The sequence below is a fragment of the Neovison vison genome, chromosome 4 (genome assembly GCF_020171115.1).
Source record: "Neovison vison isolate M4711 chromosome 4, ASM_NN_V1, whole genome shotgun sequence".
Classification (NCBI taxonomy): Eukaryota; Metazoa; Chordata; class Mammalia; order Carnivora; family Mustelidae; genus Neogale; species Neogale vison.
Window position 1 is genome coordinate 39,644,905 of NC_058094.1, and position 19,667 is coordinate 39,664,571.

General features: G+C 40.1%; 1 protein-coding gene across 1 annotated transcript in view; it reads right to left on the reverse strand.

Annotated features, from left to right (window-relative positions):
* The window catches only part of CPQ (carboxypeptidase Q), a 450,704-nt gene that overhangs the window by 64,443 nt on the left and 366,594 nt on the right, over positions 1-19,667 (reverse strand). The window contains exon 7 of the mRNA XM_044245247.1: positions 10,730-10,931. Coding sequence (XP_044101182.1) covers positions 10,730-10,931 — 202 coding nt within the window. The remainder of the gene's footprint in view (positions 1-10,729; positions 10,932-19,667) is intronic.

Sequence of the window (19,667 nt, forward strand, 5' to 3'; positions counted from 1 at the left end):
AGTCCTAAGGGTGAGCATGAAGAGAAAAGGGGCTTCATCTTATCTTTGTATTCTCTATAATTTATATACAATATAGCTACCTGTTGAATGAAGTGTTACATAAGGAGTCAATCAGAGTATCTGTAAAGTATTAAGTGAAACTGATGGATAGTCAAACTCATGGGATGGGGAACCTAAAAGAACTAACCCTGAGACCCTGAGAGGGACAGCTATAGAAGGTGAAACTTTTCTTGACTACATCATTAGAGGGCATAGGAAATAGCTGATAGAGAAATTTAAGTCATTTTAGGTCACTATAACACAGAAAATGGAACAATAGATCCTGGATATCAACCTTTTGTCTGTATTGCCATTTGCAAATATCTTCTCCCATTCCTTGGGTTGCCTCTTTGTTTTGTTAACGGTTTCCTTTGCTGTACAGAAGCTTTTTATCTTGATGAAGTCCCAAAAGTTCAAACTCAACACACACAAAACAGACAATCATATAAAAAAATGGGCAGAAGATATGAACAGACACTTGTACACTGAAGACTACAAATGGCTATCAGACACATGAAAAAATGTTCATCATCACTAGCCATCAGGGAGATTCAAATTAAAACCACATTCAGATACCACCTTACACCAGTTAGAATGGCCAAAATTAGCAAGACAGGAAACAACATGTGTTGGAGAGGATGTGGAGAAAGGGGAAGCCTCTTACACTGTTGGTGGGAATGCAAGTTGGTGCAGCCACTTTGGATAACAGTGTGGAGATTCCTCAAGAAATTAAAACTAGAGCTTCCCTATGACCCTGCAATTGCACTACTGGGTATTTACCCCAAAGATACAGATGGAGTGAAAAGAAGGGCCATCTGTACCCCAATGTTTATAGCAGCAATGGCCATGGTGGCCAAACTGTGGAAAGAAATAAGATGCCCTTCAACGGACAAATGGATAAGGAAGATGTGGTCCGTATACACTACGGAGTATTATGCCTCCATCAGAAAGGATGAATACCCAATTTTTGTAGCAACATGGACAGGACTGGAAGAGATTATGCTGAGTGAAATAAGTCAAGCAGAGAGAGTCAATTATCATATGGTTTCACTTATTTGTGGAGCATTAACAAATAGCATGGAGGACAAGGGGAGATGGAGAGGAGAAGGGAGTTGGGGGAAATTGGAAGGGGAGGTGAACCATGAGAGACTATGGACTCTGAAAAACAATCTGAGGGTTTTGAAGGGGCGGGGGGGGTGGGAGGTTGGGGGAACCAGGTAGTGGGTATTAGAGAGGGCACAGATTGCATGGAGCACTGGGTATGGTGCAAAAACAATGAATACTGTTACGCTGAAAAGAAATAAAAAATTAAAAAAATAAAACAAAACAAAAAAAACCTGGTTTTCCTATAGCAAAAAAAAAAAAAAAAAAAAAGAGCAATAATTTAGTGTTCTCCTCTGATTTTCTAAAGTAATAGTTTCTTTTTTTTTTTTTTAAAAAGATTTTATTTATTTATTTGACAGACAGAGATCACAAGTAGGCAGAGAAGTAGGCAGAGGGAGAGGAGGAAGCAGACTCCCTGCTGAGCAGAGAGCCCTATGCGGGGCTCGATCCCAGGACCCTGAGATCATGACCCGAGCCGAAGGCAGAGGCTTTAACCCACTGAGCCACCCAGGCTCCCCTAAAGTAATAGTTTCTAACCCTGCACTATTCCTCTTCTCACTCCTGGTCCTCTCACTGAGCCTGTCACTTAAGTGTCGATGGGGTGTCTGCTGGAATGAACTTTATGGACTCTCATCTAAAACACTGTTCTCATCAACTCCCTCTTCTGCTGAAGATGTCTGATGACTTCGCATCGGCTACAAGTTTTTTACATTTTTTGAAATGTATGCCTCTTCTTCATCTGGCCCAGAGATAACTCAACTGTTCTTACCACCCACTGCTCTCCAAGATGAATCCTCTGCTCAGTGAAGTTATTCTCCTAATCCTTCCCGGTTGGGACACTTGCCTTTGTTCAGGTGAACCCAGTTGCTCACCTGCCCCTATTTCTGTCACCAGAACTGCCCTTCTCTACCCCTTCTGCCCATTCTGATACTAGACAGTCTTCAAAATTCAGCTTAAGCTCACCTCTTCCAGGCCTTTCCTGTCTTCCATCTTAGGAGCTCCTATAGTTACTCTGCATGTAGTATTTATCCTGGTGCTATTCCCAAAACTCCTTTTTATATGACTTAACTTTTCTTGTGTTCCTCTTTAAATCAATACATCTAGTGAGCAAACATTTACTGTAGATCTATCATGTGGCAGGTAATAATGAGTATTGTAGGTATATAAGCCATGAATAAAATAATCTCTCGGTCCTCAATCCAGTTAAGGAGATAAAATACAAAGAATATTAACTTTAAAGTGAAAATGCATGCTTTGAGTAACAGATCAAAGCAACAATAGAATAGACTTCATAAAGCAGTGCATGACTCACTGCCCAAGGGTGTAAATAATGCTTTATTTTCCCCCTAGGCTGTAGTCAGTGATTCTAAAGGGCATGAGCCATGTCGGCAATGGTCAGATAGTCAATGACTTCATGGAGCTGAAGGAGGTGTACTGCAAGGGGGAAGAATAGAATAAGCTTATTAGTTGTTGTGATGAGCAGTTTCCAGCAGTGTGCTATTGATATGGACCGTATATATAGGTACATACATACTTATCTAGCATGTAGCAGTCAAGGAATATTAAACAAGAGCTCTTTAAACAAACATTTTATTTGTTTATCTGAGAGAGCATGAACAGGGGGAGCAGCAGAGGCAGGCTCTATCCCAGAACTATGGGATCACGACCTGAGTGGAAGATAAATGCTTAACCAACTGAACCACCCAGGTGCCCCTAAACAAGAGCTCTGACTCACTTGAGTTAGAGATAAGAGGCAGCCACTTTCTATAATTCCTTGTATTACCCTTCTCACTTTCTAATATTTTTCTTCATTCTTGATTTCCATGTTACAGCCTGTTTCTTCCCACTTTCCTCTTGCCCTCCCCCACCCACTACAATGTAAATTCTACAAGAGCAAGAGACCTACTCAGTTCTTTTCATCTCTATCCTCAGTATATAGAGCACCTGGTTTCTACTTCGCACTCAAGCCATGGCATGCTGATGGGATGAAACTGCCCACTTACTTAAGTGAAGGCTACAGTCGCAAACCAGAGAGTGCCCTTTTCATGTACTCAGTGGGGTGAGGTCTGCTCACCATGCACCATGCCTCCAGACATTACTGGCACAGAGTGCTGTCACCATAAAGGAGGTATTTTTAAATTAAGGACAGCAGGGGACATGGAACTGCTGTGCTGCACTATTCCATCTGGTGACTGGGAACCATATGAGTCCCGGGTCCAGAAACTCCCATTTACTTTACATTACCATTCCTACTTGTGTCCTGATCTTCTTCTTCCTTGGAACATGTTAGAAGAAAGGCCTTTGGAAATGCAGAAATGGAAAGTTTTAATTTAGTTCTGTCTTACAAGGTATTAGGCAGAAATAAGCAAGATGGAAAATATGTGAAATTCTGAGTAATCTGCATATTTGGTACTTCAGTGTGGAGTCTGAACTCTCATAAAAAGATGAAAGAAATTAAAATGTGATTTCAAAAACATTTCAACATGTGACAAAAGAGGACAGCTCAATGAAGCAAAGTTCTTTTCTTTTCTTTTTTTAAAGATTTTATTTATTTATTTTGAGAGAAAGAGAGAGGGAGAGCATGAGCAGAGGGAGAAGGAGAAGCAGACTCCACACTGAGCAAGGAGCCCTGGGATCATGACCTGAGCTAAAGGCAGACACTTAGCCCACTGAGCCACCCAGGTGCCCAAAGCAAAGTTCTTACTGAAGCAATCCTGACTTGTAGTTACGGCATTAGAGTTTATTAACCTCTTTCACATTATCGTACCTAGTCAGCATTTGACTCATGGGCAGTTTGTTGAGGGCCAGGCACTTCCCAGGTCTGGGAATTCGGAGGAATTCACCATAACCACAGGAGAGGGTGTTACGGGAGCATACCCAAGGTACACTGACTGGATCGGTAGGAGTCAAAGAAGGCTTGTGAGAGGAGGAGAATAAGTTACTGAATCATGCATGGGTAGGAATTCGCTGTTGAAGAAGATAAAACTGGGTCCAATGGCAAGGAAGTGTGAGAGCTCAGAGTGCACCAAGAGCCTCAGTGAATGAGACTTGTTCTAAGAGAAGAACAGAAAGGAGTGGGGAGCCATGAGAGAGGAGGCTGCATGTCAGCCCAAGGGTAAAACGAAAAAGGCCCTGAATGCCATGCTGGGAAAAGACATGATCCTCTGAAGACAATGGGGAGACACTGAAGAACTTTAAGGAAGAAGCAGAGATAATCAGATATTGCAGCTGTTCTTAGTTGCTCACAGTAGAAATCCTCACCTTCTTTCAGAGGAATCCCAGTTTTTCTCTTATATCAGGAGGCTACATTTTCAGTGGTGACTGGGTCCCCCTCTAGGCCCAGAAAATAAAATTTTGGTCAATATAAGCCAATGTTGGTAAGTCCACTCCATTGCCACTGCCTGACTTAGCCACAGACATGTTTTACAATTTTGGCTAATGAGACTACACAAAAATCTGCTTTGCAGTTTCTGGGAGAGACTGCCTTGTGATTAAAAAGACGGGTCCATCAAGGGCATTCTCTCTTCCACTATTGCACAATGTGTGAGAATCTGTTGCTTCGAAAACTGCAGCTATCTTGGGACCAGGAGGGGACAAGCCTGAAGACAGAAGTCAACATGCTGAGGATGGCAAAGTGGAAAGATGGAAAGGACCAAGGTCCTTGATGTGGTAGATGATGAAATCAAGCATTCTGTTATGTTTTCCAGAGCATTCCGGAGCTCTTTTTAAGTGAAGTTCAAAATCTCCTTATTGTCGTTCTAAGTTGGGTCTTCTGTTTCATGTTGCAGGCAAAAGCAACCCAACTGATAGACTGATTTTCAATTTAGAAAGTTCATTTTGGAAGCAGTGAGCCAGTTAGATGGAAGAGGACCAAGAATGCAGGTCAGGATGGAAGTAGGAAGCTGCCACAGGAAAATCAGTGAATACTGATGAGACAAGGTCTGTGAGGTAGAGGGGAGTGAACAAGTTTAGGAAATAAATGAAATTCAGAGTAAAGGGAACTTAGAGACCATGTTGGTGTGTGCTCTGGATGATTGTGTGGTTTCTGGATGGTGGTGCCAGTCCGTGAGACAGGGGAGGGAGGAGGAGAAGGAATACATATTGAGGCTTGGTGGTTACCATATCTGTTTTGCAGGTAAGAAAACCAAGTCTCACTCAGTAGAATGTATAGTTTGTGAGAGTACAGATCTTGTCTGTCTTCTTTACTACCGATTCTCCAGTGCCACAGAGCAGATAATTAGTAAGAATGCTTAATAATAAATGAGTACAGACATACAGATGAACAATAGACACATAAAAAGATTCTCAACATCACTCATCAACAGGGAAATGCAAATCAAAAATACAATGAGATATCACCCACAGCTGTCAGAATGGCTAGAATCAAAAAGACAAGAAATAACAAATGTTGACAAGGATGTGGAGAAAGGAATCCTTGTGCACTATTGGTGAGAATGTAAATTGGTACAGCTACTGTGGAAAATGGTATGGCGCTTCCTCAAAAAACTAAAAAGAGAAATACCATGTGATCTAATAACTCTGCTACTGGGTATTCACCCAAAGAAAATGAAAACACAAATTCAAAAAGACATATGTACCCCTAGGTTTATTGTAATATTATTTATAATAGCCAAGATATGGAAGTGGCCTAGGTGCCCATCAGTAGATGAATGAATATAGAAGATGTGGTACACACACACACACACACACACACACACACACACAGGAATTCTACTCAGCCATAAAAAGAATGAGGACTCGTCATTTGCAACAACATGGATGGACCTAGCAGCTATTATGTTAAGTGAAATAAGTCAGACAGAAAGACAAATACTACATGGTTTCACTTGTATGTACAACCTAAAAAACAAAACAAATGAAGAAACAAAGGAGGAAAAGACCCATAAATATAGAGAACAAACTGGTGGCTGCCAGAGGGAGGGGGGCTGGAAGAATGAGCAAAATGGGTGAAGGGGAATGGGAGGTACAGGCTTGCAGTGAATAAGTAAGTCATGGAGATGAAAGGCACAGCATAGTGAATATAGTCAATGCTATTATAATAGAATTGTATGGTGACAGATCCATTATGGAGGTAGCTACATTGTGGTGAGCATAGCATAACATATAGACTTGTTAAATTACCAACTTTGCACCTAAAACCAACACAACATGTGTCAACTATACTTCAATTAAAAAAAAGAAAGAAATGAGTGTGGGCTGAGAAAAATTACATCATTTGCCCAAGATAGCACATGCAGTTAGAAGTCAAAAGCCAGAAAACACACTCTAATTCTTTCCAGCACACTGTCTACCACATGCCGACAACATTAGGAAAAGGCTGACTCTCAGATTCGGAAGCAGACAAGGAAACTCTTATTGGTAGATATAGAATCAGGGTGGGTTCACTCTCTCAAGTCACATTAAGAGAGTATATAATTTTTCTCATTAATGTATATTTTATGGAAGAGTTTCTAAAGAAAGAAGATGTTCAAGAAGGATGCATGTGAGGACATCTGGAAGACATGGATTATATCTCCTTACTGACATATTCAGGGTGAAACAGACTCTTCTCACTCTCACCTGAAGTTCATAATCAGAGAATTATAGCCTAATTCTCTGATTTACATTTGACATGTGAAGCCTTTCTGCTATCTGGAGTTTTCAAATAGAGACTAACCTAAATCCCTCTTAGACTACTCCAGTCATGCTCACGTTGTCTTTGAAATAGTCAGAAAACAACTGTTTACCATTTTATGTAGGAGAAACATTAAATTACTAGAAGATATTATTCAGCATCTTCTCTCAGTCTTTATTCCTTTAATGGAAATAATCCTAGCTGTTCTAGCCTCCCTAATTTATATCATTCTTCCAATATTTTTTCTACCTTTATATTTCTTTTCTCAGCATCCTGTATTTTTTCCACAATCCTAACACGAGGGACCCAAAGCTTGTTGAAAAAATATTTATTTCTGTGTTTGTGTTTTTGTTTTCTCCTCTCATGTCAGATTTATAGGAATTTAATTATTTCTCAAAATCGAACTAAGAACTATAGAGGAAGCTATATAGAAACCATTGACCTTAACCTCAAAGAATCGATCACTAGATACTCTTAGTAATCCAAGAACAATATTAGTGTGTAATTCAAATGCCAGATTGTGGGACACAGAAGTGTTTTGGAATTTAGAAAAGCAATAGGGTGTCATGGGCTATTAAGGAAAGATTCACGGACAGTGATGAATACAGAGTGAGCCTTAAGAGAATCTAGGATTTGGAGGGGAAGAATAGGAAGAAGTATGGAAGAAAGTGGCCACAGGAGAGGCTGGAGTATTAAAAATATCTAAACAGGGAGTATCTTAGATATATATGGAAAATACATCTAAGATACTTTTCTTTTAAAAAGCATCATCCCCAGGGGCACCGGGGTGGCTCAGAGGGTTAAGCCTCTGCTTTCGGCTCAGGTCATGATCCCAGGGTGCTGCTCTGCTAAGCAGGGAGCCTGCTTCCCCCTCTCTCTCTGCCTGCCTCTCTGCCTACTTGTGATCTCTCTCTCTCTGTCAAATACATAAATAAAATCTTTAAAAAAAAAAAAGCATCACCCCCAAAGCCTTATACTTATATTGAAAGTTATTATGTCTGTTATGGACATCACCTAGACTGATGAATGACAGCATCTCTCCTTTCCAAAGATGAACTTTCATCAATCAATCTACTTGGCTTTTATAATTAATGAAAACATATTGAATTTTGATTCTGTGTTCTTAATTAGTATTTCATTACTGACTACACACAGAACACACCAAAAAAACTGTGGACCAGCCAGGAGGCTACAGAAATCTGATAGGCCTAGGACACAATAGAAACTCAATAAACATTTATTGAATCATTGGAGGATAGGAAAGAAGAAGAGAAAGAAGAAAAGTCTGGGAACATTATTTCTCTTTTGGGTGTAAATTGTAACCTAATTAGTATTTCTAATTCCATCTTTAGGTTTAAGCTACTACAACGTGCCAGTTTTCAGGAATACAGGGTACATAGCTGGTATATTTTTATTTTCTTTTTCTGTTTAACTATGGTTCTTTACCTTTTTCTAAAGTTCCTGAAATTTTCAGTAGGTTACAAGAGATACAACATAAGCAGTTCTATTATTTCTTCCAGAAATAGCTCATATTTGAAATATCAAAAGATAGCTCAATGGTAATAGGGGAAGGTAGCAATAATTTGGTTCCATCTTATAGTATCCTAAAAGAAATTAAAAAGAATTCCAAGAAACATTAGCTGCAGTCTAAATGAACCACTGATTTTTTACAAACGTTCCTGATCTATGGAGCTACAGGGGGAGTGGAATAAAGAATGTGAGAAGAAATAAGTAGTTATTTACAATAACAAACTCCTTTCCCCAGGGGTAAATTTTTCTGGAGCAGGAATGTACTGAAATCCTTTGCATAAGCAAGAGCTGAGTAAGACAAACATTTCAGACACTGCCATAGATTTGGAAGACCATCTCAGCATTCCAGACTCCCCTGTGTTGTTGCACATTGTGGGAAAAGGGCCACCAGCCTTGAAAACAAAGTGGCCTGTTCTCAGGGTAACTTCTGCCCTTTAAGAGCAGGATAGCTTTGACTAAGTTATTTAGTCCCTCTGAATCCGATTCTTCAATAGCAAAACAAAGATAATTGTACCTTCCTCTTAGGATGGCTGAATGGATAAAAAAGAGTGTCTGCAAAAGCCACACGGAGTGCCTGATCAGTAACAGGAACTCAGTAAATTGTAAATTGTATTATTTATCAAGAAACCATAATGGGGCTCATATTCCCCACTCCCCTCTAATTAGCTGGGGATCAGATCTGACCTCACCTTGGCAAGAGGGAAAAAGCCTCTTTACCTTTGTGAAGAAAATCACATCAACTTGCTAATTCCAAACAGAACCATTCTTTTGAATATCTACATGGGAGGAAAAAAGCTAAAGCAAATTCTCAACTATCCAAGGCAACAAAAGCACACAATCCCTTAGAGCAGTGAGTACCAGTTTCTTTGTTCTACCTGTGTTTTGGGTTTCAGCTCCTCCTCTGCGCCCCCCTTCTCCACTCCAGTTCACCCACAGTCTGTCAGTCATTTCCTCACAGCTACTACCCTGCAAACTAACTCAGATTTTCTCAATTTTTAAGAAGACTCCTATTGAAAAAAATTATGGCTCAGGAAAAATCTAGAATTCAAGCCAATTATTCCATACAGTTTAAAAGGGCAAATTCCCTTCCCTTACACCTTGATCATGAGTAAAAATGACAGATATGTAGGGAGTCTCAGATCTGTCCATATGATAAACAGTACCCTAAACGCAAAGGCTGTTTTAAGATATTTCAAAATATGGTTAAAATATACACATACCATTGAAGAGAATTTAGGTCCTTGTGTTAGAATAAAGGAGAGCTCCTTCTATTATTAGTTATGAAAGATAATTATAAAACTTAAAACCTAAAATATGCTTTAAAAAATCTACACTATCTCAAGAATGAGCTTTTTAAAAGTTATATCCACGCAGTATGCTATTGGTGAAATCTACTTTGTAGGCTGGGGGAAATGAAGTAGGGTGGATCTAGAGAGAGATTTGTTTTGTTTTATTTTTTTGTTTGTTTTGTTTTTTTTTTTTTTTAATCTGTGGAATGTTTTGTAGCCACAAAAATGGTTCTGGAAACAGTAATGTTAAAACTACTGAAAAGGCAGACTTCCTATTGACATAATACAAATATAGAAAAATCTGTAAATTTTAAAATTTAAAGTTTAAATTTTAAAAATCTGTTAAAGATCCTTTAACAATGCTTTTGATTATGGATATAATGATGGAACAGGTTCTGGTCATAGATGCTTAATATCATCAATAACCCTTTCCCGTGGCCAGTCTAGGACAAATTTGTGAAGTAGTGTAAGTTTGTCTTCTTTAAGATTATTCTACTTTGTAGTCCTGGGACCTCCTGAGGCCTACTCCTATTCTGTAAGTTCACCCCTCCCCAGGATTTGTTTTAAAAATATCAACCTAATAAATCACTGATCAGGGAAAAGTCGTTTAGTCCAATCTCTTCTAAGAGACTTCATTAAGAAAAAAATGATTAGTAGGAAGCACCCAACCCTCAAAGAATAAAGCTCTACTGGTAAAATTTCAGATATCATGGTATTTGGGTAGGAAATTCTTTGGGTCAGAGAAGATTTCCTAGCACAGAACCAATACTAGAAGCATATCAGTAGTAATAATAATAAGTAATAATAATAAACAATACTCCATTTCTCAAATTTTGGTCATGAGATCACCATTCAGATACCTGTTAAAAAAATAACCAAAAACAAAAACAGATTTGCAGGTCCTATCCCAGAATCATTAAAGCAGAATTTCTGGGAGTGAGAAATTTATTATTTAGAAAAAGAAGACAAATGGGTAAACAAACACAAATGAATATTATTATTCCAAGTCTGGAAATCATCAGACTATAATTTGTAGACAAAAGTTTAGAGTTTCCACATATTAACTGGCCTATTGGTACTGCTGTGACAAGTTTGAATAGCATCTTTATCCGACTTCCTTTTTTGGTCTTACCAGGCACTCCAGCTTGGATCCAGAAGTTAATGTCTGTCCCTTCTCCAGTCCTAAAGACCTGTGTGACATTGACAGGCTGCAGTAGCCTCATGACCTCCTCCATGATGGCCCTGGCCTTCTCACTGCCAGTGAACTGCAGCCCAGAGGGTAAGAAGGTTCCCTCATCAGACTCCATCACCAGGCTGTAGTTGGAAATATTTACCTAAACAAGAGAGAAAAGTATTTGGTCCATTATCTGTTTCTTCATCGCCTTCTCCTTGGGAACTATCAAACAACAATAATCAAATGCTTTATCTCCTAGGCAGTTCTTGCCAAAACACATGCCGCCCTGCCTGACCTAGGGTCTGGTCTGCATATTATCTAAGCGTTCTGAGATGCACAATTACTCATTCTGGGATTTGCCAAACTCAAGTTGACTTGGAAGGACTTAAAAAACATAATGAAAGGAAATATAAAGCCTCATATTGGAGTCACTCAATTATTTTCTACTAGCAGTCACAGTCTTTCAACCAATTTTCTCAAATGCCTAATGTGTACTGGGATATAATTCCTCCTATGTGGTAGGTATCCCCAGATAGTGGTAGTCAAGTCCAGACAAAAGAAAGTATACCCCGAGGACCTATTTCTCTGTACCTCTTTCCTATAAATAGTATTTGATCTGATTTTAATCGTGACTTCTGCCAAAGCTTCTAGGCATCAAACGGACAGGTTGTCTTGGGTTTCTGATGTTGTTATTCCATCTGTTGAGTCTCCTGGGAGGAAGGCAGTAGGACAACACACGAAACACTGCTCTTGCTAGTGTACATAGCACTGGAAACCCTGACAACTCTGTCAGACCACTAGTTTGTGAAGGCTTCCCAAATAATGTCTGCTACGAAAGCATGCAGTGATTTCACATAGCCTATAATATTGCTGCAAGAGCTTAGAATAGGAGATGCTGTCGGCCAGGTTGTACAACTAAACTGCTACAGAGCCCTAGACTCGCAAGTTTAAGGCCCTTACCATTGGCCTAACTATCTGCTTCCCAGGAGCCATTCACTTCTCCAAGACTGATCCATTACCAACCACCAGGTTGAGTTATTCCCACACTATCAATGAACGGCACTGCTAGTCATTCCTTACTACTCAACTAGTAAAAATCAATAATAATATTTGCACAGAGCTTCCAGAGAGGTTTCATACTTGCAATCTCCATTTATTTGCTTCTCGAACCCATAAAGTAGACAAAGCGGCTTTATGGTTATTGCTGTTTTACAGAAAAGGAACTGAGGATTAGAGAGGTCAAGTGATTTGCTTCAAGTCACACAGCTGGCAAATGGTAGAGCCTGGGTCTGGAATCCTCTGCTTTCCAGGACTCCACCCTGCCATCACCAGCATGAGATGGAGTGATAAGGAAGGCTTATTAAGAATTCAAATGGTTTTTCACTTATGTAACAATATGAGGGTTGCATTTTTTTCCCTAGAACAGATTCCTTTTTACACTGATTTCCTAACTTGCCATGAAAGTATATACAGTTGTTTCAAGGACAAGAACAGTGCTGGATTCTAAAGGAGGATGTTGCCAGCATCTATAGGACTGATGGGGGGTGGCCTGGGACACCATCACATTGCTGCGGTCATTGTCAATGACTGAGAAAGTTAACAAAGCAGAAGTCTTCTCGTGCTTTCACTCTCACTTCCAAAGGGTTTCTGTCTTCCTGGTGATTTTCAGAGAAAGACCTGAGGCATTTATAATAAAAAGTGTCATGTCCACTTTCAGCTGTGGCTACCTCACAACAGCAGCATCACTCAAGTTAATAATATGCAAACTATTTGTATTGATGTCTCACATTCAGGATTCGTTTGTGTACCTAGCACACAGGCACTAAGTCAGAAAGTTGACACGTCGTTTGGCAGTCCTAACCTTCTCCCTTTATATGCCCTGCTACTCTCCACCCCAAACTTGATCTCGTGTAAAAAGGAGAATAGAAACATCACAATAATCTGCAAATGAAAACAAAATTGGATGATCTTATATTAGTGAGGGTTCCCCTACTGCAGGCAGATCCATCATTCCAACAATATTAGACAAAGCACTGTTGATCTTGCACTATTTAGGTTGAAGTGAGGTTAGGTAGCAGTTTGGCTGTCAGACCCAACATATGGAGCTGTCTGGTGAGGTGGACATAGCCCTGGACCCACTCTGTTCTGTTCTCTGCTGGGTTACCAAGGGGGGTGGTGACTGGTTTTCTCCCTCTGTCCCCAAGTCATGCCATCTTGTCCTCTGGCTTCTCCATCTTGTAGAGTGGGACAAATGCTCTCTTCCAATGAGAAAAATGAGCCTGGGCACATGGAGCTTTGAGCACCTTCAAAGGAAAGACCTTTGTGGGCCAAAGTGAAAGTGACTGCATGAGTTGAACTTGTTAGGGCCTTTCACAAAATGTGCATTAAGGACTTCTTGGCTGTCTTCAACTGCAAATGAGCAGATGTCCTAGGGACAGGGGGCTCCATAGTTTGTGAATGCTTCTGTACAATGTTCCAGGATGTCGCTAGGAACATAGAGGATAATGTATATTAATAAGCTTTTAAAGCTATGTGTGGCAGCCAGTCTAGGAGAGAGATAAAGAGTATGGGCTTTGGAATTATTCAGACTGGGTTTGATCGTCAGATTAATCAATCATTGGCTGTGTGTCTTCATGTGGTCTATGTAACCTCTTAGTCTCTTCTTCTATGAAATGGGTATGATAATGGCAGCAGCTCATGGAGTTGTAATAAAGAGTTCATTGTAAAGCCTGGTGCAAAATTAGTCCTTAATAAGGTTATCCTTACTGGTCTTATGAAGCATCTGGACCTCTCAAATGTCTAAGGCCGGCTTCCACGTAAACCATCCAGTTAGCTGCTTACAGTGATGATGGGAGGCATTTCTGCAGTGCTGCCTATGTGCCAGACATTGTGTGAAAGGCTTTCCAGCTTATCCCTTGTAATGCTTACAATCATACTATGAGACTAGTGCGATATTTCTTCTTTCACAGAAGAAGCAGTGGAGGTTTAGTAACATTACATACCATTCCTGAAGTTACCCAGTTAGTAAGTGGAGCAGCCAGAATGCAAATGAAAAGGTCTTCTTCCGAAAGCCGGAGCTCTCCATCCCTCTGCTACCCTGTCTGCTAAAGCTTTCTCCCAACTGTCAGGCCACAGTCCTCTACTTTTAATTTAAAAATACAGGGACTGTAGTTAAAATTTAAATTTTAACTGGCATTTAAAATTATTTTCCATGATCATGATACAAGGTCTACTTGGGCAGAATTTATCATCCCTGCTAATTAAGTAATCTGATTAGTCAAAGGAAGGAGTAAACAAAACAAAAGCAAAAACCAAACAACTCTTGCCTCACAACTTCCTTCCAACTAGGAATAAAAAACCCAAAATAATAAAACATCCTTTCAAGCTGAATTAGACAGGATGTGCCGATGTCCGTAAACCAGAATTCTGGCGTAGATAGAGACATGTTTAATTTCTATTCATGTAGAATTTTACTAGCTGTTGCTAACGTGATGGCAGCATTCTATTGTTTTCTATTTATATATAAATATCTCCGTATGTTTTCAATAAAGGACTAAGAAAACACACCACCCACTGTCGGTGACACTCATTTACGGAGTCCTTGTCTAATTGTTAGCACATGGTGAAGGACTTGGGAAAACAAATGCCTCTGCACAGGGAAACCGGAATGAGGAAGCCAGGTCAGTAGGCTGTTAGAACTGCTGCCTCTCAGGGATGTGTCTTTACAAACATCCGCGTTCCTTGCTATGCTGGGAGTTGCTAGGGACGCACTCAGTGTAGATTTGAAAAGCTGATTGAAGGCAATGATGCTCAGCCATCTTGAGCACGCGTAACACGGCATTTGTCCTCCTGTTTTCGCAGTGTAGGAAGAAACCTGCTCTTAGGGACTGAATACGTCATTCCTGAGATAACCAGCAGCAGATGAGAGAAGCCACGGCATACAGATGAGGAGGCTGAGAAGCTCAAAGATAAGTCAGATGGTCTCTGTAAGCCCCACTTTGCTCACGTAATAAAGAGAAAAATCTCTTTATTAGGAGCCATGGAAACTGTCATTCATTGCTGTGTAACGTATATAATGGACTGAAGAGAAATGCTCCCAGGGAACCGGGGTCAGCATCATTGCATTAGGTAATATCTGCCCAGGGTTGAGGACTCAACTTTGCCTTGTGCTACAATCACATCCTATTACACTTCTTTTCTTTTTTTCTGTTCTGAGAGGGTCAGGTTACTCCGCCAAAGAACAATTTGGTAACTATTAGTATTCTTTGGGTGCAGTGCAAGATTAAAAAGAAGAAAAATGTTTAAAATACAAATTGCATGCTTTAAAACACTAACTCCTTAATATAAACACAAAGATGATGTTTGTGGTCTTGGATTTTGTAAAATTCCAGGTGATTCTTCAGAAATATAGACTCAAAACATCTACTCTCTCCTCAGATTTGGTTTCTTCTGTGTTGAAAGCTTTTAATTTCTCATAACCTTGGTGACATGTCTTCTGTTTTTACCTCAAGTGACACTGCAATCTCAAAAGCAGATGGAGGAAAAAAAGGACACTCCTAACTATTCAAATTCATAATGTAGCCTCCTCAGTTCAATCCTCAAAGAAGTAAACTCCATCCTGACAGAGGCCAGTACCACATTCCTGCCCCATAAAGTTAATATTTTACAGATGATGGTGGTAACACTGTTGGGTCAGGTGGAGGGAGGGTTCAAAACAAGTTCTCAGAAGCACACCATCTTATGATACTACGTGCTGAGTTGTTGCAATCACCTTTCCCAGGGGTGTCAATGTCCTTGGAGTTCCCAGTTCATGGGGTGGAGGTGGGGAGGGGGTTTCTTCATAGAACTTCCGCCCCAACAGCTGTCAGGATTAGATAACAGGTAAAGCAATCTCTCCCTGCTGTGCAGAGCCAAGAATAGGTTTGACTTTCTGCTCAGATCTACCCTGAATTTCGGCCTTTTATTTCTGATGGTCTTCGGTATTCAGTTTTGAACATTCTTGAGTACCCGAGGGAGAACCAGAAAAGGGATGATGACAAGGTGGAAGGCTGTAAGTTATTTTTATTTGACAGCAACACTGGCTGCAGCCTGGGGGAATGGCCAGTCTTGGGTAAGTTACATCACCTCTAAAGTGGCAGACACCTATTGTGGTTTAGCCACTGTTCTGCCTAGAGACGGGAACAGAATAAATGGCTTCTGAAGATCCCTCTCACACCCTATCATTCTCTGGGTATGCACAGAAGGATTCTGTTGTGAGCTGAACCTCTGTTTTCAGGCAATCCAATTTTTACAACATCATCTGAAGTGCTCTAGTTCTCAACAAGTCTCCTCTTGAGCTGGTTAAAGTCCACGGATAGCCTTTAAACCTACTGAAGACACATGATCCCTTCATAAATGTCACTATGGTAACAACAGTGAGTGGGAAGGCTGAAAATATGGCATAAACATAGGCTAAAAGAAATATGAATTTTATTTATATTACAGAGGAAATATGACTACTATATTCACATTTCCTTTAGGAATAAAAAGAATGCATTATCGAGAGTATTCAGTAGATAGACTTAAAAAAGGCTTCCATGACAAGTTAATGTCAATCTCAGTTTTTAATTTTATTCTTGCATGTTGGAGCAACATAGTCAACGCTCAGAATCAGTGGGACTTGAGATCTCCACAAAGAAATTTTGATTCATTTACCTTTTTTTTATTTTTCAAAAGATTTTATCTATTCATTTGTCAGAGAGACACAGTGAGAAAGCACACACAAGCAAGGGGAGTGGTAGGCAGAGGGGGAAGCAGGCTGCCCACTGAGCAGGAAGCCCGATGGTGAGGCTCAATCCCGGGACCCTGGGATCATGACCTGAGCTGAAGCAAACCACTTACCCAACTGAGCCTCCCAGACATCCCAATTCTTTTAATATAATACATTGGTCAAGCGTTTTAAGCTAGCTGTTTTATACACATTTCAATATGGAGTCATAGAAGAGAAATGTCCAGCACGGACAGCTCTGCAGAAGCAGCCTCTTCTGCCTTTTTCATTCTCTGTCCTTCTCAACCCTACCTTCTTATGTCATCACCCTGTCAATTTCTCCTCTTGTACCCACCACACTCCCATTCTTCCTCAGGTTCAAAAGGAAGTCCTTAACTGCCTAAATTAGGAAGCCTTCCTTCAGCTGACCTTTCTTCTTCAACACTGTTACATGCTAAATAAACATAAAGACCTGTTTCTAGGTTTTGATGGTGGTGTTTACTAACCAAGACAGTGCTTTCCAGTGGACTTCTAACCCCCTTCTTCTGGCTGGGAAGACTAGAGCAGCTTCTTTAAGACTTTCTCTAGGAATAACAGCCGAGTTCATCTTCTTATAAGCGGCCAAGTTATTTGTTTAAAAAATACAGTATTTCTTTTCTTGTCCTGCAAAAATAGACTATATTCTAGAACACAAATATTCCTTCAATCCTAGGGTGTATCATATTAAAACACAATCAATAGTTTCACTTTCTCTACAGCCTGTAGACAGGCACTTACAGTATTTTTGGATTATGACAATATTCTTATATGCTTTATTTGATCAAGCAGTCTTTGCTAATAGTAAAGGTGCTAAATACAGTTTTAGAAGTAATTTTATTTTCATAAGTTTGCCTTTTTTTCTTTCTCAAAAGCATAATAGTGGGTCTCAAACCTCACAAAAAAACCAGTAATAGGCAAAATTGAGCTTCACAGCAGTTGGTCTATTCAAGTGACTTCATGCCTCTCCCCTTGCCTTCCATTCCTAGCACACCACACCCCTATCTAATGTGCTGAGCTATTGCACTTTATTAAAATTTTTTTAGATTTATTTATTTATTTTAGAGAGAGACAGAGAGAGAAAGAGAGAGAGATCACAAGCAAGGGGAGGGGCAGAGAGAAAGGGAAGGCAAGAATCTCAGATTCCCCGCTGAGTGTGGAGCCCACTGATGTGGGGCTGGATCCCAGGACCCTGAGATCATAACCTGAGGGGAAATCAAGAGTCTGAGACTGAGCCACCCAGGCACCCCCAATTTGTTTTTAATACCTACCTTCTCCAGAAAGGATTAAAGATTTCCTAAAAGAAAAGATCCTAATACCATATTTTAAAAGCATTCAAACTCTCTAGAACCAAGAGAATGACATGAAGGCAAATATCACATCAGTGTGGATCTCTGCCATATTGCCAGCTTAAGTAAGAAAGCTCAGCACATAGTGGGTGCTCAGAAATGTTTCAGGAAAAAGAAAGTCACAACTGGGAACTCTGACATGATACCCTATCAGCAATTTGAGGATATAATTTTTAGCTCTAGTTCGTGCTGGCAGGGTAACGGGGAAGATTGATGTATCGCAGAGCTCTCATTATCTAGGAGAAGAAAGCAGCTCCTTGAAAAAAGCAACAATTTCTCCAGCATACAATTCTAAGAGGAATTATTATGTGGCTCTTTATACGAGGAACACTGAACGAACTAATAGAGTCTCCAATAACAGTTTTACAAAAGAGGCAGAAACATTTTTCCTAACATGATTTCCTACATATTGATCCTCAATTAAAGCAAAAAGCAAAATATGTAGCCATATTTCAGTAAAGGTGTTTCTTCAGGAGCAAACTGTATTTATTCAATAGTTATTGAGACAGTAACAGGGCATAGGGTGATCATATACCCCTGTTTGCCCTGGGCAGTCCCAGTTTATATCTTTTGTCTTGGTATGATTACTAAGAGTGCCCCCTTTCTCTTGCAAATGTTTCCTAGGATTTAATAAGAGACCATACTACCAACCTACCTATGAAGGAGTTTGTATATAAAGATGACAAAGGGGCGCCAGGGTGGCTCAGTTGGTTAAGCCGCTGCTGCTGCTCAGGTCACGAATCCAGGTTCCTGGGATAGAGTCCTGCATCAGGCTCTCTGCTCAGCAGGGAGCCTGCTTCCTCCTTCTTTCTCTGCCTGTATCTCTGCCTACTTGTGATCTCTCTCTCTCTCTCTCTGTCAAATAAATAAATAAAATCTTTAAAAAAATAAAATAAAATAAGAGATGACAAAGGTAGGCTTGCTTCCTTATGAGAGGGCAGAGTTTCCCAGCAGAGGTGATCACTGGCAGTTATATTAAATGTGTTGAGCTTTATGAAAGAGACATGTACAAAGAAAGGAGGGTAGCTACAGGAAAAAACCAGGGAGAGACTGGTAGAGGAAGTGATGTTTGGCCTCAATAAAACCCCTCAAATCAAAGTTCTCCCATTAGAACAGGGATCTTGTTAGTTTGTTAGTGCACCTCCTGCACCAAGCCAAGAGGCATCTAGTAATACTTGTCAAATTAATAAATGAGTGAGTGATACTGTTCAAAGTATCCAAATAATGTCCTCATATGTAGCTTTCTAAGACAGAAGCAGAGCTTAGGCAATCTCAGAAATAATAAATATAGGGATGCCTTGGTGGCTCAGATGGTTAATCATCTGCCTTTGGCTCAGTTCATGATCTCCAGGTCCCGGGATCCAGCCCCATGTTGGCCTTCCGGCTCAGCAGGGAATCTGCTTTTCCCTCTCACTCTGCCCCTCACCACTGCTCCTGTTCTCTCTCTCTCTGTATCTCTTTGCCTCAAATGAATAAATAAAAAATTCTTTAAGAAAAGAATAAATATAAACATGTTCTACACAGTATCCCACTCTCAAATATCAATTGTCCTTCCTAGAATTTTTGTAGGAGTTAGCAAAATACTCAAGGTTGAGATCACTAGTTAGCATTAAATTGCAAATATTTGATGGAGATGAATTTGACACTTGCTTATCCATAAATGCTTTCTTCCCTTGGCTTTTGGGACCTCAAATGCTTGGTTCTCCTCATGCCTCACTGGATACTCCTCATTTTCTTTGGCTGGTTTTCTCATCTTCCTGATTTC